Source organism: Vanessa cardui, chromosome 13 (assembly GCF_905220365.1).
Source record: "Vanessa cardui chromosome 13, ilVanCard2.1, whole genome shotgun sequence".
NCBI classification, from domain to species: domain Eukaryota; kingdom Metazoa; phylum Arthropoda; class Insecta; order Lepidoptera; family Nymphalidae; genus Vanessa; species Vanessa cardui.
The window spans coordinates 11,083,332-11,107,824 of NC_061135.1; the positions used below are offsets into that span (position 1 = coordinate 11,083,332).

Consider the following 24,493-nt stretch of genomic DNA (forward strand, 5'->3'; position numbering starts at 1 on the left):
ATTAATATAAAAATTGAAATTCACGCTTGTTACGCCGTTAGTCTTAATTAAAAAGCGGAGCGCATTTTGTCAAAATGCGCCATATCTCCCGATATGTTTTTTAATCGCTTGGGCGAAAAGTAGAATACATTCTTTAATAAAATATTACGATGATTTGGAAATTTGGAAAAAGAAAACCACGAGGTTTTGTAGTTTTACTCTTGTACTAAAACACTATTCTACTTTTACTCTATGTACTGTTCTTAGCACGAAAATATATGAAACGCTGTACTATAATCGACACAAAAATTATTCCAAGGAAATATATAAAATAGAAAACTTTAAATATATATATATTATAGCAAAAATAGTTAACGATTCATATAAAAGTTTAGACTTAGTCAAATTCTTATAAATTGCAATAGCAACGTGTTGAAATTTTTTAAAAGAATCGTTTGTCTTCGTGAATAATGCTTCGAAAAACCCTAAACCTAATTTTACAGAATCACGTAGTCCAAAATCATTGTATCAAATTTCATTTAAGTCTTGCTTTATTAGGCACATTTAAAAGACCAACTTTAAAACACTCCAAAAAGGAAAACAGCTAGGAAGATTCTTAAAAAATACGTCAAATTATCAATCTTATGCATTTCACATTAAGGTGACAATAGCGTGTATAATGTATGTAGCGTGTTCAATATACAGCATACATATTAATTTGTACTTTCAGGCTAACGGAATGTCGGTTCAGTCACGCAAAAGTTAATTGTTGAGAGAAAACATAAATCATTATACATTACATCACTACTATAACAATAAATTAATAATAAAGGAACATTATAAGTAATGTACATTGAATGATATATTCATACAAAGTTTGTTACTAAATATACACGATAGCAAATGTTGTGTCAAAATTGTTAGAAGAAAGAAACTCGTATAAAAACTGTTCTTTTTCTATTTTTTATTCACTCGCTTTTACATTTGACAACTTGTATAATGGTTTATACAGAGTTTGAATAACATAAATTACTTTTTCGCAATGTTACATGTTTATTATGATAATGTAAAAACTTTATATCAACATACAAATGTTCACTATTGATGATGTATATTTTTGTTTACGTCACTGGTATCTTGTGTTATTACTTAATGCGGTTATACAAGTATGTGCAGTGAGTATTACATAATTGTAAATACAATTACAAATATATTGTCTTTATACCATTTCCATGTTACTAGAAACACTCGTGTCAACATCCGCACAACTGCGTCGACATGCGGCGAGGTGTACCCAAGACACGCTGATGGCACACCGAAGTTTCATGTCACATGTGAATCGGTTGTCATTGGGCCTCAAGTAATGTAAACGCGCTATGAGTAATTAAACCTCCCCCCCCCCCTATCTTTTCTTTGCGAGCGTCTATAATAACGTTAATCTATAACCTTTCACGCGAGTTCATCATATTCAAATTTAAAATACTTATAGTATAGTCACAATTATTATGTTTTTAAAAAAATAGTAATTTGACGATTGTAGCTCAATTAATTCATCTCTCAATAAAATGTTCCTCTCGTTTATGTATATTTTGTTTAATATATATTTACGTAATGTGGATAATTAAAATACTACTAATGCAACGTTTCCGTGCACTACCTCGCCTCAAAGAGGTATCGACATAGCTTGAGCTCACGCAGTGGGTACGGAGGCCCTAGGAGTAGAAGGTGAGCACGGCGGCGTGGTTGCCGCGCACGAGGAGCACGCGCGGCGCGGCCGTGGCGAGCGCGGCCAGCCAGGCGGCGTAGAGCGCGGGCGGCAGGCCCCGGCGGCGCGGCATGGGCTGCGTCACGCACACCAGCCGCGCGCCGCCCGAGTGCTCGCCGATGAGCTCGCGCACGCGCAGGTAGCGGTGCGTGCGCGAGCGCGCCGCAAGCACGTCCGCCTCCGTGATGCTCACTGCACGCAATGGTTGGGGATTTAATTAATTATTAACTGATGGTAGGGCTTTGTGCGAGCCCGTCTAGGTAGGTTATCACTCATCAGTCATTCTACCGCCAAATAACAGTAGTCAGTATTGTTGTGTTCCGGTTTGAAGGGTGAGTGAGCCAGTTTAACTACAGGCACAAGGGACATAACATCTTAGTTCCCAAGGTTAGTGGCGCAGTGACGATGTAAGGAATAGTTAATATTTCTCACAGCGTCATTGTCTATGGGTGATGGTGACCGCTTACCATCAGGTGGCCCATATGCTCGTCCGCCAACCTATACAATAAATAAAAAAATTAAAAAAAAAAATTAAAAAAAAAAAAAAAGTTATAATATAATTATAAATATTTTGACGTGACATATATAATAAGATACCGGAAAATATAATCAATTTACAATTTTCAAAATTTAAAAATATTATTAAGACTAAATTAATAAATAAATCATACTATTCATTAAAAGTGTACTTTTTAGAAAGAAACGCCTGGAGTTAGGCTCGGGTTCCATCATAAGACGCTAATTACTGTCAATAACAGCATTGTAAATGTGTTTATTTGAAAAGAGCAACTATGCGAGTTTCTTGCCGTTTCTTCTCGCTAGAAACTGCTTTCCGAAACGGTGGTAGTATTTGATTATTGACGATTCAAAAACGCTTCATTGTGAAGTTTACTTGAATAAATTGATTTGATTTGATTTGATTTGATTTGATTTGACAACTTCTTATAAATTAGGTTTGCCGGGTGACACTTCAAGAAACTGCGTTACGCTCCGCTCACGTTATGCGCTCACAATGAGAGCGAGTGAGAGGCACGCGTCCCTTCCACTCGGGCATGGTTAGCCCGCCTAAGAGCGAGAGAGACAGACATAAAAAGTCGTTGTTTTTGAATTTAATTAAATAAATGTTTTAAATTGTTACTATTATTTCATCCTTCTTCCTACTATACGAATGAATATTCACATTAAAATTATTTTACCACTCAAAGTCGTTGTCACGTAAAACTTTCCCCCTTATACCGACTTTACAGGCAACAGGTAATTTTTTTTTATAATTTAAATTATTTTTTTATTATTATTAACTGATATAAAAAAAATGAATACCACGCCAATTTGTAAAAATAAAAGTGCGAGAAATGCTGCGGCCACGTCTTACAAGAAGAAATTGCCATGTGGGATTTAGATGATGTTATGGAACTCTTTTACTATAAACACTAACGACGACAATAGTAATAGTGATTAAAATATTAATGACTTAATTTCGATTTTTTACGTTAATGTGTATTTTTTAAATTGATTACACTTAGTCTTTAAAACAAATATAATTTGTTGGAATTTTAACACAAATATTTCCCTTCTTTTAAAAAGATTTGATTGGTCAGGGGGCGGAGTAAGGCCGGTAAAGAATGACAACTCACTGCATTCTTAACGCGAACAGACTATAGGTTTATAAACTAAAAACAATAGAGTGAGGGCATGCTTATCTATTCTAATAATTTTTAAGCATTCCGGGAATGCAATTTTTAACCTCCTGTCTAAAATTCTAGAAGACTACCAACTACTTAAATATAATCGTATTCTTAAAGGGATTAGCCATACTTACTTATGCTTTTCAAAGATTATGAATAATCGTTACTCATTACAAATGATTTACTTACTATTGTCATTAGTGTCATCCGACGCCCTGAAGGGCGCGATCAAGTCCTCGAAATACGCTAACGTTGAATCTTTTGGTTTCTTTGTGACGTCTGATATCATCTTCAGCGCTGAATAATCTATGCGGAACTTCGACAGTAGAGATGCCATGCTGAAATATTTTTTTATATAGTTTTAGATTCTTTAAAAATATTTGAAGTAATCATATAAAAGTACACATGAGCATAAATTTACCTATAACCTAATAGAAAATTAAGTTTGGTTGTTGTTCACAAACAAATAAATATGTCACAATAAATGAAAAAAATAATCGAAATATTTTCGATTAAGGAAAGAATTAGTTGGATGAATATAGTTGAATGAGTTCGGCGACTCACTTCCGCTCCTCAATCTCGAGCTCGGTGTGTCGGTTGGCCAGCGTGAACACGCGCAGCGGACACGACGACCACGCGCGCCGCGTCGACAGGATGTACGGCAGCAGCAGCGTCAGACCTGCCGGGAGATTCGATGCGATCAGTTACACTGCTATATCTGCTCTGCATCTTGTCTCAAATTATATATTAGATATTATATATTGACAATGCCAAAGATGCTATAATATGCCAAATTGCCCTATAATAGCTGCATTGGCCCACTAATTCTTCGAAACGAAACATAACTATACAGTTTTGCGACAGAATATCTAAATCGAGCGATAACGATGCAATTCGACCCGCATACAGCCCCACCAACTTATTGCATATAATACAACTAAAAATAATAGTAATAAGGACTTTTCGTCATTAATGAATCAAAAGTTACCTCTTTTGGGTTTGGACCAATTATATTGCTAAAAAAATGCTCCTACGCGTTTCCTCCACACGAGGGGGTATACCTCCTGTATATGGGACTGGAATGCCTGGCGCCCCCCTACACAACAAACCATCGCATTCCATCGCTTAACACCAGGCGATCAGCCGTGACGCCCAACTATAAAACGCGTGTGCGCTCACCGCCGTCGTCGTACAACCACCACACGTCGACGGTGCCGGCGCGGCGCCGCGTGAAGCGCTCCACCGACGTGAGCGAAGACGCGCGCCGCGCCCGCGCCGCGCCCAGACGCCGCACTACCTCGCCCAGCCGCCTGCGTGCGCACACTTATTATTACAAAGCCTCGGAGAGGTTGCACTGCGAGCCATTAGCACGTGGAATGGTATGTGAAGTGCAATCAATTTGATACGAACGTGCTTTTATAGAGTCATAGGGTTATAGAGTCGCGGGTTTTGGAATGGTATGTGAAGCGCAATCAATTTGATACGAACGTGCTTTTATAGAGTCATAGAGTTATAGAGTCGAGATGGCCCAGTTAGAACGCGTGCATCTTAACCGATGATTGCGGGTTTAAACCCAGGCAAGCACCGCTGATTCATGTGCTTAATTTGTCTTTATAATTCATCTCGTGCTCAGCGGTGAAGGAAAACATCGTGGGGAAACCTGCGTGTGACAAATTTCATAGAAATTCTGCCACATGTGTATTCCACCAACCCGCATTGGAACAGCGTGGTGGAATATGTTCAAAACCTTCTCCTTAAAGAGAGAGGAGGCCTTTAGCCCAGCAGTGGGAATTTACTGACTGTTGTATTATTGTTGTACTTTTATACCCAGACCGCTACTCAAAATCGTTTAACAAAAAACCAAGAACACTACCTTACTTTGCTCATTTACCAGTTCGATCTTATATCAAGTTTCTAGACCACCGAGGCAATTTAAGTTATATAATAAAAATAAGGTTGTTACGAGATATTACCTAGCCTTGTTCTTGCGAGTCCTCACAGCTCCGGGGTCGGGCGAAACGCCGGTCAACTCACCGGACATAATGGACACGTCTGACATACTGCTATCTGAAAAACGATAGAAGCGTGTGGTAAAGTCTGATGTTTGGTAACTGACAAAAGACAATTACAAGAAAGTTTTAAGCTCTTAATAACCTTATCTACCTCATGTATAATTATGTATATTTTTTGGAAAAGTGAAATAACACTAAGATCAATCCAACACAGCGCTACAATCAGAAAACGAATAGCGAAAAATCTTACCTCTAGACTGAGAGTTCAAGGACTCTGTAGATTTCGACAGTTTGATACTATCACCCATTGAACCTACAAAACAAAGTTACAGATTTAGCAAACTAAATTAAAACAAATTGTAAAAATAAATAATATTCTATTTTTAACTATAGCCTATTCGCGTTAAGAATGCTGTGAGTTGTCATTCTTTACCGACCTGACTCCGCCCCCTTTGACCAATCAAATCTTTTCAAATTACAAAGTCAAGTTCACATTTAATTAATTATTAACTGATATTTTTATTTTTATAATTTAAATTTTGTTTATTTATAAATTTATATTAAATTTATTCAAGCTGTACACGTAATAATTAATGTAACTTATAGCTGACGTTACAAGATGACGTTATGTCAAAATATGTAAATTTCTACATCGCGATGAAAAGATTCGCAAACGATTGTATATAGTGTTAAGAATTTTGTTGATTAATACCCCGATTCGATATTTTATTTTAATGTGTATTTTTTAAATTCATTATACTTAGTCTTTAAAACAAATATAATTTGTTGGAATTTTAACACAAATATGCATACACCTTCACCCTGCTGTTAAAAAAGATTCGATTGGTCAGGGGGCGGAGTAAAGCCGGTAAACAATGACAACTCACTGCATTCTTAACGCGAACAAACTATAGTCTATCGTCATGTAAGTCGATTTGTCCCACAGTACACACGCACCGGGCGCGCCGGCACGCAGGCAGGCGTAAAGGTCGTCGTCCAGCGCGTCGCTCGAATACAGCCCGCCCTCCACGCGCAGAAGCGCCAGCGCCATGTGCACGTCGAGCGCCTTGCTGGAGATTCGGAGACATATATTACACACCGACTTCCACATACACACTGTACACGTAACTAATGTAGCTTGTAGTTACTAGATGGCGTTAAATCAAAATAAATAATTGTCTAAATCGCGATGTCAAAATTCGAAAACGATTATATATAATGTTATGAATTTTTTTGATTAAACATGATTATCAGTGGCACCTATTAGTTTTACTGTGAAGCACCCTTAGGATCTAGTGATCTAAGTTGTCCACACACATATTTCAAAAATAAGTACAAACAATACTATACTAGCGGCAAGATACGATGGCCGTTTTGACACATTAATTTATTATCGATATTTCAATTTCAAATCTTTGTTTTTTTGTAAGTAATTTAATTCAAATTTTTGTTGCAAGTAGAATCTGATTGAAAAGGTTTAATAAAAAAAATATAATATAAGTTTGAGTAATATATTCGAACGAAATTTAATCAATTTAAATCAAAAATTGGAATAACAATGAATAACTTTATAAACACATTATACAACACATCACAATGAATTGATACAAAAAAGAAACCAAAAACACCAGTGGCTATATTTAAGTATTTAATAGTTCTATTTAAAACCTTTCCCCATTCTTCTTTAGTGACATTCGATAAATTTAATGACTAACTGCACGTCACTATTGACAATAAAGAACAACAATTTGCTCCTTTGATGTAATTATTTATTAAATACGAAACTTCATGAGCGGGCAAACGTCAAAACGGCCATCATAGCGTGCCGCTACTATAAATATACAAACGCTTTATAATAAGCAAAAAGCAAATAATAAGAGTATATATTTTAAGTGTCACAGTTACTCAATTGATCTGAATGAAAGTGAGGTGAATACTTACTGCATCACCTCCACATAGTCGACAAGCTCCGAACGGTCACACGTTCTCCAGTCTTCCTTGAAGCCCATCATCAGAATGTTAGGCTTCAATTTACCGACACCACTCGCCTGGAGAAAATAAAATGTTCAAAATACACAGAATATCAACGGCGATTCACTCATAATACGCTGCTTTGAACTAAACCACCAGATCAGATCAGACCGGATCATATCGTCTACTTTGTATGGAGCTAGCATAAAAAGATAGCGAAGACGCCCAGTACACTCACTAACAATGAACTGCACTAATCGCCTTCGCCATGCCTGCCAGCAAGATGCCCATTTACGCCTCGTTTGAAGGAACTCAAATTATAAGAGGAGGAGAACACGTGTGCTGGTAGAGAATTTTCGCGGTGCGATAAAAATAGAGTTGCCAAATTTCTTTGTCGTGGCCCCACTGACTGCAGAGACTGCAGCGATGCATTCATAATGCGTAGAGTCAATCCAGATCACAGACTCGAGATGGCACAGTGGTAAGAACGCGCGCATCTTAACCGATGATCGGGGGTTCAAACGCAGGCAAGCACCGCTGATTCATGTGCTTAATTTGTCTTTATAATCCGTACTCAGCGATGAAGAAAAAAACATGATGAGGAAACCTGCATGTGACAAATTTCAAAGAAATTCTGCCACATGTGTATTCCACCAACCCGCATTGGAACAGCGTGGTGAAATATGTTCCAAACCTTCTCAAAGGGAGAGGAGGCCTTTAGCCCAGCAGTGGGAATTTACAGGCTGTTGTTGTTTGTTGTTGTACCTGTATGAGCGCGCTGGCGCCGTCTTTGAAGCTGGCGTCGTCGACGAGCGAGTAGAAAGCCTTGACGCGGCGCCGGCACAGCCACTGCGACGCGCGGCTCGACAGCGCCTCGCGCGTGCGGTGGCTCGGCGCGCGCTGGCAATGCCAATAGGTTTGTTTCACACTTTGAAGTGACCAATGTCCTTCTTATCGTTTTAAAGTCTCATTTCTAGACGCGCGCTGGCAATGTCAATAGGCTTGTTTCACACTTTGAAGTGAACTATGTCCTTCTTATCGTTTTAAAGTGACACTTCTAGACCGGGAGATGATAATGACAAAATATTTGGTCATTTGTTCTCATCATATGGATGCGATTGTACGTAAAAAAAAATTATTACAGATTGTGAGCGCTATGACCATAATTTTCCTTTTTGCCTTTACGTAATTAGACCCCTGAAGAATCGCCATACTGGTACAAATGACCATATATTTTGTCATTATCATCTCCCGGTCTATTCTTAGAATCGATGTGATTTGAAAATTGGTTAAACGAAAATGCTTCACGATATTTATTAAAATAAAACAGCTATTTAATAATTGAGATTTTACCACTTTAAGCTTTTTTTGACCACTGGCACAGAGAATTGCCGTCGTATTAAGTTACCTGCATAATATGTCCACATAACATCAGAGAGAGTCCTTTGGTGAGGAGATAGGCAAAGTCGGTCAGGAGCGGTCGCTCACCAGGAAAACCAGTTAGAACCAGTATCTGAGGCCTATGACAAATTAGTTAGATCAGTAATAAATATATAACATGGATATTTTTAAGATGCTACAATTATTAATATAATAGAAAAGAAACAAGTATTATATATATTTTTCTATTTTTGTAGGGGTTTACCATCGCCCATTAGGCATAGACATTTACCCAATTAAAACACCAAAAAACGAACTTTGAGTCAGATATAATGTGCCCCAAGCTTAGAGTTGCGCTAAATCACTCACCCTTCAATCCGAAATAGAAACTGAGTAAATTCTCAGTATTGTTCTGTTCCGGTTTATATGGTATCGTCATATTTTACCGCCAAAAATATATCTATTGCGAGTATAACCCAAACGAGCTTGCATAAAAAGATCTACCAAGTCGTTATAAAATTTAACCTTAATTTTTTTTATACTATTCATCTGTATGACTTAGTATTAAAAAAAGTATAATATGACATATTACCTATAGTTCTTAACATGCTCCGTGACCCTGTTGAGTTGCTGCACGCCAGCTAGCGCTGACTTATACGTCTGCGCCTGCGTCGTCGAGCCCCAGTTCACATCTGCATACAGACATTAATATGATAAAATACAAAAAATCTGTCATTTTAACATCAATGCTCAAAAGTGCTTAAACTTTATTTACACTTTTAAGAAAAATAACAAATAAATATAAATAATAACAAATCTACATTATTTTCAAGAGATATTATTTCGTCCTGCGTACGTGCTAAGCGTAAGTAACATATAGTTTGTTCGCGTTAAGAATGCAGTGAGTTGTCATTGTTTACGGGTTTACTCCGCCCCCTGACCAATCAAATCTTTTTTAACAGCAGGGTGAAGGTGTATGCATATTTGTGTTAAAATTCCAACAAATTATATTTGTTTTAAAGACTAAGTATAATGAATTTAAGAAATACACATTAAAGTAAAAATCGAATCGGGGTGTTTAATCAACAAAACTCTTACCACTAGGTATATACAATCGTTTGCGAATCTTGCCATCGCGATGTAGAAATTTACATACTTTGACATAACGTCAGCTAGTAGCTATAGGTTACATTAACAAATAAATATACATGTATAAATAAACAAAATTTAAATTATAAAAATAAAAATATCAGTTAATAATTAATAAAATGTGAACTTGACTTTGTAATTTGAAAAGATTTGATTGGTCAAAGGGGGCGGAGTCAGGCCGGTAAACAATGACAACTCACTGCATTCTTAACGCGAACAGACTAGAGTTGTGTATAACGCACCGGGCCCGCGGTAGGAAACGAGCAGGTAGAGCGCCAGAAGGCCGGCCAGCGTCAGCAGCGCCGTCGCCCACGACACCACGAACATGATCGCCACGCACACAAGCGCGCCCAGCAGCGACAGCCACATGTTGTACAGCTGCACACACGCAAACAATAAAAAATAATAATTACAGCCTGTAAATTTCCCACGACTGGACAAGTATCGCCTCTCCCTTTGAGAAGGTCAAGGGCATATTCCACCACGCTGCACCAATTCGGGTTAGTGGATTCACATGTGGCAGAATTTCGTTGCAATTAGACACACGCACTCACGATGTTTTCCATCACAGACGAGCTCAAGATGAATTATAAACACAACTTAAGCTCATGAAAATTCATTTGTATTTGCTTGGGTTTGAACCCACAATCATCAGTTAAGATGTACGTTCTAACCACTGGACCATCTCGGCTATATATTTATTACACTGGAAAACGGTGATGAGAGTTGCCGTAGGGCATTTGAGTACCGGAGTAACAATTGGCAGTTCTGTGACGACTGTACCACATGACGTACCCTGAAAGTAGGCCTCCAGCCGACCGGTCGCGCGAGGCTCGCGTGAAACGTGGCGAAGTTGATGAGCGCGTACGCGGCCAGGAAGAAGTTGGAGATCAGCGGCGCTATCTGGTTCAGGCCACCTGAAAGCGTCGGTCACACAAACGTCAATTATAGTGCGACACAACTTAGATGTCGCATCGACAAAATTCGTAAATCCGATCAAATCCGAATTAAGTAGGCCATCCCAAGTTATCAATGTTTATGTCTCACGCGAATATGATCTTTGCACAAACGTAATAACTTGTAATATCATATGACCTAATATATTCGTCAATTTGACGCGTCGGTTTACATGCACTTGCTTTCTCTGACGCGTGAATCTATAGCGACGAATAGCGTCGAATGGCGCGATAGGGAGCATTCCATTGCATTTTCCGATGCTACATCTAATTTGTGTCTTACTATATTTACTTGAGTACATATAATTTAATAAATAAATAAATATGAGACAACATCACATACATTACTCTGATCCCAATGTAAGTAGCTAAAGCACTTGTATTATGGAAATCAGAAGTAACGACGGTACCACAAACACCCAGACCCGAGACAACATAGAAAACTAACGGTAATCTACATCGATTCGGCCGGGAATCGAAACCGGGACCTCAGAGTGGCGTACCCATGAAAACCGGTGCCACTCGACCACGGAGGTCGTCAAATTTTACTTATACTGCATTACTTATACTGCATTTGAAATCGTCACTTACCCATAAGTATAAAGCTGATTGCGATGACGAATGTTAGCGCGTAGCCTCGAACAGGTTCGTTATTTGGTCCATAGCCTTTGGCGAAGAAGTCCAGACACGGGTATAACTTGTCCTGACATAGAGCCTGAGAAGTTAAGGAATTATTACTTAATGAACATCATTCGTGACGCATACTTTACCTATAATTACAATCATTACAATTGAATAATCTGATTTATAGCAAGTCGTACAGTTTTGTCTTATAAATGGATATCACAAATTTTGACGTCGCCTTTGAGATTCTAATACGTCTTTAAATAACAAAGAAGTGAATATCATACCTGAAACACTTTCGGTGCCGATACTAATGAAGCCAATGCTGAAGAAAGCGTAGCAGCAAAGCATCCGCCGTATATCAGAGGACCGAATGCCGACACCAGACGGATTACCTGCGCGATCAGATTAAAAATTATGTTATATTGATCAAATGCTGAACTTAACAAAAGAATGCCATAGATATTTGAACTTTATTAAGTCTTAATGTTGTATACTGAGCAAATTATGAAAGCGATCGCTCTAATCAAGCAATTAATCAGATCAACAAATATCAAGAGTAATATGATATGGGTAAGCAGAGGTCCCCTGGATAACAATTTGTATAGGGTTCAAATAATTTTTTAGGCCTAGAAGTTCTATGTTCTGCTGAAAATTATTTTCAAAATACTTACGTCGTTGCTGTTGTGCAGTCCATAACCACAAGTGCCGTTGGCCTTGCACTGGTCCATAGTCCACCCGGCCACGTCCGCTAAGTCACCCGAGGCATCTCTTAGCACAGTCCATCCAGCGAGGAGAGCGATTAACAAATACGATATCGTAGTCAGGAGAATCGCTAGGAGAGTTCCTTTTGGAATTGACTTTTGGGGATCCTTGAAGAAAATTTCACAATATTTTATGACAAACAGTGATTTTAGCGTGAAATTAAAATTAATTGAAAATAAATCATTTAATTTATTTTTTATTATTTTTTTAATATATTAATATTACACTGTATTTATTTATTATGTTTATATCTGCTCTGTACACCCCTACCTCTTTCTATATCTGTTTTCCTCTACCTTAAGGTTGCCTGGAAGAGATCGCTGTGTTAGCGATAAGGCCGCATCTTTCCTAACCGTGTATATGTGATTTATTTACTGGTGTACAATAAAGAGTATTATGATTTGATTTGAATTTTGGTAAAATTTTATGGCATATGTATTTTAATAGACTTAATACTATTTATTATATTGCACATCATATATCAAATTATACGAATCCTAACTTTTAAATGGAAATAGCGACACTAGCGCCTCAAAGCCTTACCTTCAAATCTCCAGAAATGTTCGCGCCCGCCAATATACCAGTAGCGGCGGGGAAGAATATCGAAAATACGGAAAAGAAATTGTGTTCGACGCCCTCAAAGGTTCTGTAGTCAGGCCCGAGGTTTCGCTTCAGAATCGTCACTGGAAAAAACAAACAAGCACATATTAATAAACCTGCACATAATATAAAATATATTGTACGGGACTCTCGAGATCCATGATAATTGTACCAATAAAGTATCTGTAACTAACGTAGATTATTGAATGAGTGGGTTTTGCTGGTCAAAAATTTTTTTTATTTTTATTTTTTATTTTTATACAACATCACATACATTACTCTGATCCCAATGTAAGTAGCTAAAGCACTTGTGTTATGGAAAATCAGAAGTAACGACGGTACAACAAACACCCAGACCTAAGACAACATAGAAAACTAATGATAATCTACATCGACTCAGCCGGGAATCGAACCCAGGACCTCGGAGAGGCGTACCCATGAAAACCGGTGTACACACTACTCGACCACGGTCGTCAAACAATTTTATGATTAACAATTTCGGAGACATTAGACATGGTAGCAAAGTATTTGTTACGATGTCTTTAACAAGTGCTGACGTCACAAAAGTGTCAATCTATATTAATATTATAAATGTGAAAGTAACTCACTCTGTCTGTCGCTCTTTCACGACCAAACTGCTGAACCGAATTTGATGAAATTTTGTATGAAGCAACTTGAACTCCAAGAAAGGACCTAATAAAGGGCAACCAACACCCAAAAACGCGAGCGAAACCGCGGGCGTTTACTCTTAAGGTATTATTTTGTCATTACTCATTTAGTATAATAATAATATTTCGAAAGTTATTTTTAATTCGAAGTCAGTCAGGTCATCGATTTATATATTTATATATATATATTTTCGATTCAATAATAATTTGTTTCTTGCAAAAAAAACTTGTATTAGGATACCCTATAACAGTTTGAATTTGGCTCAGCTCTGACAACCATCTATATAATTTAAATATGTATTTAAAAAAAAAAGAAATATAGTTACAATCACTCACTGTTATAGCCCACGAAGCCCTGTGCGACCTCAATATCCGACTTGGGGCCAATGATGGTTCCGATGCAGAAGTCGGCGATAGCTGCCAGCAAGATCACCAACAATACTATCTGAGCTTTTGCTTCCCACTCCATTCCCACTATCACGATACCAGTGAGTAGCACTATGGTTATGCAACCGTAGATAGCTTGGTCCTGCAAATATTTAATACTACCGTCATTCTTGAATCATGTCTTTTCAACGTATCTTCAAAATTATACTCGAAATTGAACCCATTTTTACCAAAACATACGATTTTCATATATGAAATTTTATGTTTTATTTTTAATGCCAATTCAATCAACTAAAGTTGTTATTGAAAGGATTGGATACTGAACAAAAATACACACATCTCGTATGAAATAAATTTTATGGCTTCGTTCATCGTAAATTTGATTCCAGAACTCTCAGCAGTTTATAACCCTGCATTTTCTATTTATTAAAATAATCAAGCAAAGAAAGTGATGTGAATTTTATAATTATAGCATTTCTCTTACCCAACTTTTGCTGACCATGTACGCTGACTCAGGTATTAGCGTGATAAGTGACTCTCCGAAGCCTACGACGTACATCGCGCACGCTACGGCATTCGCCATCGAGAATATGAGGCCTATTGAACCTCCGAACTCCGGGCCGAGAGATCTCGATATCATATAGTATGTGCCACCTGATTCAGAATTTTGTAAATGTTGTCAAAGTATTCATTTGATCCTTTCATTTTAGCACAAATGGGATTTCAGGGTGATTTATTTTGTATAGCTACGACTCCAATTAAGCTGCATCTGTTGTATGATCTCATAGCGCTTAAATCACGAAGCGATTCTTATCTAAGAGCATTTGTTTTTTCCCTTATATGGGAAGCTTTTCAATGGAGTCTTCAATGTCAATTGATAATTTCAAGATTCACTTTTGTGTGTAAAATTTTACTGCTCGTCACGTGACATATTTGTTTGACAAATGAATTCGAATAAGTATAGTAAAGATTTTCTTTGACTCGCTCATATGGAAGTTGAACTATTAATCTTAATGCAATGAATGGGATAAGGATATATATTACCTCCTTTGATGACGCCATTCGTGCTTATGGCGGACATCGACAGAGCTGTGATTGTCGTCACGACGGACGTCGTCACGATTAAAAGCGATGCCTGCGCTGCCAATAGAAATAATTACAAAAATGCTTTCATCGTATTATTTATTTTATATATTACAATTAAAATAACTCAATTTAAATGAATTATTTATTTCTATATCTCTCTATTTAAATAAATCGAATGAAAACGATATAAAGGTCTATATACATTTCAGACACCAAAGGCAACGAAAAAGATCTCTGGAGTAAGACAGAAGTCGGCAAGGGTCGGCAAACCATTGCAAGAAGTATTTCTTGCCTAAGTGTTCATGATTATAATAACACTTATAAATTTTCAGACTGGCGGTGTTATTTCGCTTGATCATATAAATCACCCTTCAAACCGGAACACAGCAATACAAAGCACGTGTTTAGTGTGGGTGGTGCCAACCAAAATTATGACAACGATACACTTTTCGGTAATTGACACATGCTTGAAATGCTTGAATATAACAATGTCTGGAGCGGTGAACGTCACATTACGAATGTCTGGCTGTGACGTACGCTAACGACTATTGCGAACAAAGACAAATTATTTTCTATTCGGAACAATTATATTTTTAACCTGTTGTTTTATTGTATTTTTAAACAGTAAACAAGAATCCAGCACAAAAATAGTTGCTGAACAGTAGAATTTCACTTTGCACGTGAACTTATGTGATTGATGAAGTGTCGTTCAAATAACTAAATTAAATAAGTAATGACTTACCTATTCCAGCTTGTCCAACAACCCAGGACAACCGCAAAAAGAGCATAACACCCCAAATGTTGAGGAGACATCTCATAAGTACGCCCTTTATCCAACCAAATTTCACATTAGGCGACGGCATGACGGGCCCACCATGTCCATCCTTTTCTAACGTTTGACCTGGCTGCGAAAATAAATAATGGGGCATAAAATATTTGCCAAGTACATTCAATTAATCTATTCATTTTATAAACATTTCTGCTATTTAAAGGACAGCACTAATTAAAAAAATGTACACATTGTACAACTATTGTAGAACTAATGTAATATCACTATTTTTTATGAGAATTTTATCGTGACAAGTAAAACATTACAAATATTCAGTTAATTTCTATGAAGCAAACTTGCATATAATCCCACTTTAAACCAACTATTTGCTTTGCTACGTCTATCCAACGCCGATGTGTGTAAAATATTTTCATGGACATTACATACGAAATTGAAATATAGGCCATCAAAAGTTTTTCAATTGTTCAAAAAGGTTTTTTTTTTAATTCCGCAATTGTGATGTAGTGTGAAACATAGCATCTATACGTATCTATCTATCAATTTAGAGAATAACTTAAAACTAGCTCATAATCTTTCAACTAGTTGCTGTAACAATGATCATATTTCAGGTGGATTATTATCGCTTGATTTAATAAATAAGTGTTGTACTAAATCAGCAATAAAGAGATTTGCTCGGTTGCATAAAACGTAATCTCTTTCATAGTCAGGGCTGAACGTGAGCGACCACGAACGCTGACGTTGGAGATTTTCTAGTCATCAATCCTAAATAATCCCGTTATACCGACATCGAGTTTTTTTTTATTTAACTCAAGACAGTCACAAATATCGCAATCGATGCTAAGAATATTTGAGTTATTTTTGAATTCTTTATAACTATTCAAATTAGAAATATGATACCTACGTAGTTCTTTTTTTAAATGCAAACACGCAAATAAAATTTAGTCAAGGTAAATCAAACTCATCCGTATTGAAAGTTATAGTAGGATGTGTTGTTCCTACATTATTTACAAATTACCAACGAGCAAACACCTGCAAACGTAACATTACAATCGAAGAATTCTTTATTAAAGCGGGATCATAATAGTACTTTCGAAACGTCATGTTACACTGATGAATTAAATGTAAAGCAAACACTACCGAGAAGAATCTGCAACAGGACAAGTCAGTACTTAGTCTTTTCCATTATTTTAACTATAAACTATAGTACGACACAACTTAGATGTCGCATCGGCTAAATTCGTAAAACCGATGACATCCGAATTAAGTACGCTATCCCAAACTATCAATATTTATTTCTCATGCTAATATGATCTTTACACAAACGCAATAACTTGTAATATCATATGACCTAACATATTCGTCAATTTGATGCGTCGATTTACATGCACTTGCTTTCTCTGACGTGTGAATCTATAGCGACGAACAGCGTCGAATGGCGCGATAAGGAGCTATTTCTATTGGTTGTGTAAATCCGTAGTAATCGGTTTTATTTTCATTCCATTGCATTTTTCGATGCTACATCTAATTTGTGTCGTACTATACGTCATCTACAGAGTACGTGTAGGTCGATTAAATTAACATATATCCCGGAAAGCAACAAATCCCCGCTGTTTTTTACTTGTATTGTATTGAGTAACATGCCATATTTATCATATTATAATTATTTTTGTATTTTGACATGAAATTTAATTTATTTTAAATGCTCAATTTATAAACAACTGTGAAATCTTATTTTAGAAAGGAATACTATGTCCAAGGAAGAACGTTTTAACTTTGAGAAATCGGAAATACGATATTTACATTTACTCCAAAAAACAATATTATGTATTCCCAATGATAATAATCATTATTTAGTATAAAATCAAATCATACTTCCAAAACGTTCGCTTCTGAAACATATTCTCGATCATTATTTTAAAATTATGATGAAAAAACACATTGATAAAAGGTACTCTATAATGCACATAATTATTATCCTTAATGAAAACAGTAACTAGAAAGTTTCGTGCTAACCCTATAATATAATATCTCAGACTCGACGCACGTTTGGTAACATTTCTAATACTTACTCGAAAGGCAACTTTTATAGTAATTATCGTCTATCTATCTACATATACTCTATGTATAGAGACGGCTATAAGTTTTTAAACATAATCGAACAAATCTTGATCCCGATTATTATATTTTTAATGATCGTTATTACCATTATAATGGTTTTTAAAATCCATTTTATATTATTTAGTACAGGTTCTAGTACATATTTGCCGAAAAATATCATATTAAAAATTCCATATTTAAATAGCGCGCGAAAACGCTACTTGGACAATATGGCGCTGGAATGGGGTCGGTGAAGTTACTTTGCTGTATTTTAGTCTGTGGTACATATAGTAGAAAAGTAAGGTTTACAACAAAGTGGGTTCGTCATAAGCCCGGTCAATCAGGAGCGTTTTGTGTCACGTGACAAACGTTTGAAAAAATGCATTTTTATTTATTGATTTTTGAATAAATTATGTATTATTTTCAAGTTTCGTTAGTAAATAACCATTTATAAACTCATAATATACACTGATTACAATAATTCACAATTTATTTTTCGCATTGTCAAATAGCCTGTTCTAGTAATATGCCTAATCGCTGCTGATCCCGCATTTCCAAGTACGAATACTAATCAGTGCCATAAGCAATTATATATTCTGTAATGTTACGTACGGAAAATGTTAATGATTTTATTAATAGTGTCGGTACAAGGAACAAACTCAAACCTGTTACTCCTGTTACTAGACTACATATAGTCAGTAACTCCTTTGCGAGGCAATTTATACGGTTCTACAACAGGATCAAAGTAATCGTTCAAAATGCTTCTTATGCTAAATTGAAAATAAAATGTAATAGAAAGCTTGTGTGCAAGAGGTTATCTTTACATTTATATAATTAGTGAGCTGAGATGGCCCAGTGGTTAGAACGCGTGCATCTTAACCGATGATTGCGGGTTCAAACCCAGGCAAGTACCACTATATATATGTGCTTAATTGTGTTTATAATTCATCTCATGCTCGGCGGTGAAGGAAAACATCGTGAGGAAACCTGCATGTGTCTAATTTCATCGAAATTCTGCCACATGTGCATTCCACCAACCCGCATTGGAACAGCGTGGTGGAATACGTTCCAAACCCTCTCCTTAATGGAAGAGGAGGCCTTATCTCAGCAGTGGGAAATTTACAGGCTGTTACTTTACTTTACTTTAATTAGTGAATTAATTCATTGGTAACACACATTAAAAAAAACGATAGCTAACAAAACCCGCTGAGGTTCTATCACCGGTTCTTCTATAGCCGGGTCAGGTTATTTTCTTTTTTGAACCCGTGGACGTGCGTAAATTGATAATCATTAATTAACTGTAATGTTATTATATTGAATAATGAATTTGGAATTCTTTGATTTGATTGTTTTGTAGCACAGAGTAAGGAAGTTGGCAGTGTTATGCTCCTCGAAAATCACGTAAAGCTTTTGGCCCTGCGCCTGATCACTCTTCGATCGCGTTGAATTGAACAGAGTGCACCTGTGTTGGACCATACCCCTAAGTATTATAATATATTATTTCTGCGCAATTGGCTTATTTCCGTTGAAAATAGCCGACTTGGCCGATACGGGTCAGGAAATTTATTTGATATACTCAATATAAATATGTATGTATTATATAATTAAGAGACAAATATATAATACGCAACAACGTGTGTCTATATGTAAATTATATTAAAATATATTATGCTAACTTATAGATATTGTAAGAACTAAGCACCTAATAATTATCTTTAAATTAAAAATAAGTAAAATAAAAGTAAGGTTCCTATGTTTTCCCGCTGATATACGATTGACAGTAATTGATAGAATATAAAAATAGTGTCTTATAGTTTCACGCGTATAAATTATATAGTATATTTAGAGATAATCAATCTTTTTTATATATAGAAAGTATAAAATAAGCTGTACTTTAAAATAAATTCCCACTTCTAGTTTAGTTACTAAACTTTAGTATTGTACACGTGCTAGGTGCGTGTCAATAGCACAGTAACCATTATATAAGTATAATATATATGTTAGTACTTGAGTCTTGGCTTTGATTTCATTCGTAATCGCATTTTCCTCTCTATTTTCATAATAAATTAATATACGGAAAATGCCACGTGAGTTGAAGCTGCAAAATATTTTGATATTTATAGAATAATAAACAGCGTTTAGTCATTCGATTAGTCACATTTGAAAGTATGCAATCGTATATACACCTACTTGCTGGCTCGTGGGGGACCGACCTACGACGACCTCAATTAATGAGGCCCTATTAAATATAGTATTTATCATGGTTTCACTACGAGTAGAAGAACTCAGCGCAACTTTGATAACGCCAGCGCATCCGATGAGAACGTGGCGTGATTCTCATACCTACCACAAGCCACTTCATACTATAATCTAATTTAATATTTGCCTTTTATATGACACTATTAATCGCCTGCGGCTTCATTTGCGTTTTAGGGTCACTAGGTGTTATATTAAAAGGATGTTCTTCCTTGGGGTAAAAGTTAGTTCACACCAAATTTCATAAAATTCGGTTTATTGATTTTCCCGTAAAAGAATAACAAACATGCAGACAAAAAAAGTTATTTTCGCATTAAAATATTAGTATAGATATATGTAATTGGACATTGGTATATATTTTCGAGATTGATTCGACATAGATTGAGTGCTTTATTTCCATGAAGAATGTATGTGTAATATATTAATAAATAATATATGTGATTATCACTGTTGATAAAACTATGTATTTATTTCATTTTATAATGAATAAAAGTCACAATTACATAACGTAATCAAATGTTTTGTATACATTTAAAACGTCATTACAAATGGCAAAACATTAATTATACATTCAATAAATTGAATAAAACATATTCCTAGACTATTCATACCTATAACATATAGCATTAGCCATGTTATTTTTATTTGTCATTTTTTTAATGATGCTTTTAATTTTACTTTAGTTGTTTCATAAAAAATATATATGTAATTGATATTTCTTATTCGTTACTTGACTAACGCCTTGTCTATTAAACTAAATTAAATTATATTGAAACGATTTGTTATAATTAAATATTTATTTGACATAGTATAACTTATAACCATCAATACCATGACAATAACGCCTTTTCATCAGGTGCATCTTAATCGAGGATGCAAAAACGGGCCGCTGATGATGTCGAGTCTTAGTCTATAAAAATGTTTATAATTAGACGGCAAAAAAACTGCCCGTCTCTTGTTGTGCTTAAGACGGTTCCCGATTCTATTCCGAGAATAGTTAGTACAGTAGAAAAGGCCAACGATTACGTTACTAATAGATGGCGATTAAGTGACAATTTATTAGTAGAACTGCAGCAGGTATTATACATCCTTATACGGGTTTCAAATACTTGACGCGGAAAATAATTACAGTTTAAATAATATTACGTAACAATATATATATTCTATAACTTTATCGTTTTCTTACTTAATACTTTAAGTAACTGCGTCGATAGTACAGTGTCTAGCTTATAAGGCTGTGTTTAATATTTTGGTACTGTTATTTTATGCCCAGTGAGTCATGTCAGGGGGACATCACATCAGATGACCTGATGATTAATAAATATAAAAAAAATTGTTCCTAAATCACATAGACACTAAAAAAAATCAGCAACAAAGACTTGAAAATTATATATCACCACAATTAAATTAATTAGGTATAATTTAATTACACATTCATTACGCCAGCGCCGTGAGAGAAAAAGATTTGTGTGACCAATGCTGGCATAGAGATAACAAAATACCCAGAGATATCATTCAATAATTGCATTAAGTTAACCTTCATTCATTGAAAACTGCGAGTGAATATCTAATTTAAAAAAAAACGTAATCTTAACTACACATAAAATCAAAAAAGATATCTACTTAAATGACGCCTACTTCATTATACATGATAATATTGTTCTCATTCAATCATCACAACTACACAACCATATACGGTAATTCGTGAATTAAACTCAGCCCATGATTGACCTCATGTACCTTCTGACCCGACCCACGAACGATTAATTGAACAGAAGTCGCAATTACGATCGTCGTACCTGTGTTTAATTAGTAAACAAGTATGTCGAAACGAGCGACTGCGTCGTAGTATATCTCCTTGTGTTATAATCCATACACTTACAGAAATCATAACTTTGCATGAATGAATGATATTGAATAAAAATAACGAACAGTAAAATACAATCACTAACGCGTCAATCGATCAACCAATTTTAATTAATTGATGTACCTAGGTATCCCACCTACTTCGAATAAACCTCTATGGTTAAAAAAAAAAAAAGTACGTGTTCGAGCTATTTCGGACACGGCGGCCAATCTTAAGAAAGGCCAACTACGCAGAACACAGTGGACAGGTGTGTGCTCATTAGGCTCATATAGAGGTGGACTCTGTGTTCCCTCACCCTCATAATCCAATGGGACCCTCATAATAAAGTTATAATAATAATGACAACTTAAAATTAGTTGTTTTATTGTTTAAAATTTTATTATATATACACAGATATTTTTGTAACGATTAGCATAATACCTTGTCGTATTTCAAAGTTCAAATTTATTTTTGCACAATATAAAAAAAAACAGTTAATTTAAATTTGGGCAAAATAGTAATATTTGAAACATATCAGTAATATTTTTAGCTTAATCGAATTTAATTAAAATTTCATTATACAAAAATATAGTTTTTACTTTTTTACTTAGACGGATGACGTTTAAGTAAAAACTAAGTGTCTCTTCGAACCATAATCGATAATGTAATTCATATACGAAGCATATAGATTTATACATTTTTAATAACGTATTAACAATGAACACAATAGAATATTTAAATCTTACATACATGACTAACGATAAATCTTCCCTAGAATATCGACGCAAGATTACTTCCATTACACGATTATATATCGGATGATACTCGTATTCAGAAAAAACATCTCAATGTTTATTTAAAAGTTTCTTTGATTATAAAATCTACTTTATCAAAATAAGTTTGGATTTAAATTTTAACACTATAGATGAATAATAATACTTTCGTACGAAAATCATTATTAAAGTCTTTACATTAAAAACTTATCTTTAAAAAGCAATAGAACGATTTCGGTGTACACCTAACAAACAAAATAATCCGATAGACAATGAGAGTCAGGGATATATGGTAAGAGATGCAAAGGAAGAGACCGATGTCGTATCGGAAGCTGTAAATTAACTCTACGAATTCAACGCGCTCGTTGTACACGCGTATGGCTTGCAGCTAACCTTGACAGCGCTTTGATAACCTAAGGATTACAGATCTATGTATTCATATTTGTAGTCGTTAGTATCACGTTGTCGAAAATCGACTTTATTTTTTTGTTAACGTTTGTGGTACTGTACCTTTCGGTTTATACGTATACTTCGATACGATAGATTTGGCTATCGATTTAACGATAATGTTGGCTATCATGAATATACATTCCTATTAGACTACTACATACTGAAATTAGCTCGTCCAAATAAAAATACAGCAGTATTATACTTGTACCATCTGTCGCACGCGGCTTTACTCTCGTTTTAGGGTTTGGTCATCATTGGTTAAACCTAAAGTAGCATATATCCTCGCAGGGTTTTAAGCATCATACCAAACATCATCGAATTCGTTTCAATAGTTTAGCCGTGAATGTACAACAGACATACAGAGTTACTTTCGGCTTCATCATGTTAGTATATACAGACTATAATAGGTATGTGAGTTACACCACATAGAACATCAAACCAATATGAAAATATTTTAACATTTTTTCGTCTTCTTGCTATGAAACAAAATCAAAAAATGCTACTAGTCTTATATATTGTTTTCTAAAAGATTAATTATATTTGTATCCAAAATATTATGATGATCATTTAAGTAGTGAAATCCTCAAAAACTAGTTAGCTCAAGTTCGCTTATATTATATTAATTTTGAATCATGGCTAAAAGTATAAAAGTAAAGTAACAACCTGTAATTTTCCCAGTGCTGAGATAAGGCCTCCTCCTCCATTAAGGAGAGGGATTGGAACATATTCCACCACGCTGTTTCAATGCGGGTTGGTGGAATGCACATGTGGCAGAATTTGGATCAAATTAGTCACATGCAGTTTTCCTCACGATGTTTTCCTTCACCGCCGAGCACGAGATGAATTATATATAGTGGTGCTTGCCTGGATTTGAACCCGCAATCATCGGTTAATATGCACGCGTTCTAACCACTGGGCCATCTCAGAATCATGGCCGTCTCGTAGTTTAACAAGATGAATTTAAAACAAGAAATCAACGATCAGCTTTCTCCTTAGTGACATAACATGTCTCCTGCCCTCATTCATCGATTCGTTTACCAAACTAGGTCTACAGTATACTTGCACATGAGTGAAATATTGGACATTATTGATTCAGGTGTGTCCCTTCGGATAAATATTTACGAAAGCCATGACTTGCCTTCACTTATACGTCAAACGGTTTGACTTGGACGACGCCGAGTGAAATAATTAGGGTAATTGGCGATGGTGGACCCCTTTTGAGACGGCTCCTTAATAAGGAGAAGTTTCTTTGTT

The 24,493-nt window shown here is 35.7% G+C and overlaps 1 protein-coding gene across 1 annotated transcript in view; it reads right to left on the reverse strand.

Annotated features, from left to right (window-relative positions):
* Positions 1-217: 217 nt before the first annotated feature.
* Positions 218-24,493, reverse strand: part of LOC124534624 (bumetanide-sensitive sodium-(potassium)-chloride cotransporter) — a 33,900-nt gene continuing 9,624 nt past the window's right edge. Inside the window, exons 4-24 of the mRNA XM_047110564.1 lie at positions 15,770-15,932; positions 14,986-15,081; positions 14,426-14,595; positions 13,891-14,083; positions 12,830-12,969; positions 12,196-12,393; positions 11,809-11,916; positions 11,489-11,612; positions 10,737-10,858; positions 10,184-10,319; positions 9,385-9,484; positions 8,821-8,932; positions 8,178-8,312; positions 7,383-7,489; positions 6,399-6,511; positions 5,692-5,754; positions 5,403-5,496; positions 4,609-4,739; positions 3,994-4,108; positions 3,619-3,767; positions 218-1,936 (exon numbers count right to left, since the gene is read on the reverse strand). Of these exons, the coding sequence (XP_046966520.1) occupies positions 1,692-1,936; positions 3,619-3,767; positions 3,994-4,108; positions 4,609-4,739; positions 5,403-5,496; positions 5,692-5,754; positions 6,399-6,511; positions 7,383-7,489; positions 8,178-8,312; positions 8,821-8,932; positions 9,385-9,484; positions 10,184-10,319; positions 10,737-10,858; positions 11,489-11,612; positions 11,809-11,916; positions 12,196-12,393; positions 12,830-12,969; positions 13,891-14,083; positions 14,426-14,595; positions 14,986-15,081; positions 15,770-15,932 (2,814 nt within the window). The 3' untranslated portion in view covers positions 218-1,691. The remainder of the gene's footprint in view (positions 1,937-3,618; positions 3,768-3,993; positions 4,109-4,608; positions 4,740-5,402; positions 5,497-5,691; positions 5,755-6,398; positions 6,512-7,382; positions 7,490-8,177; positions 8,313-8,820; positions 8,933-9,384; positions 9,485-10,183; positions 10,320-10,736; positions 10,859-11,488; positions 11,613-11,808; positions 11,917-12,195; positions 12,394-12,829; positions 12,970-13,890; positions 14,084-14,425; positions 14,596-14,985; positions 15,082-15,769; positions 15,933-24,493) is intronic.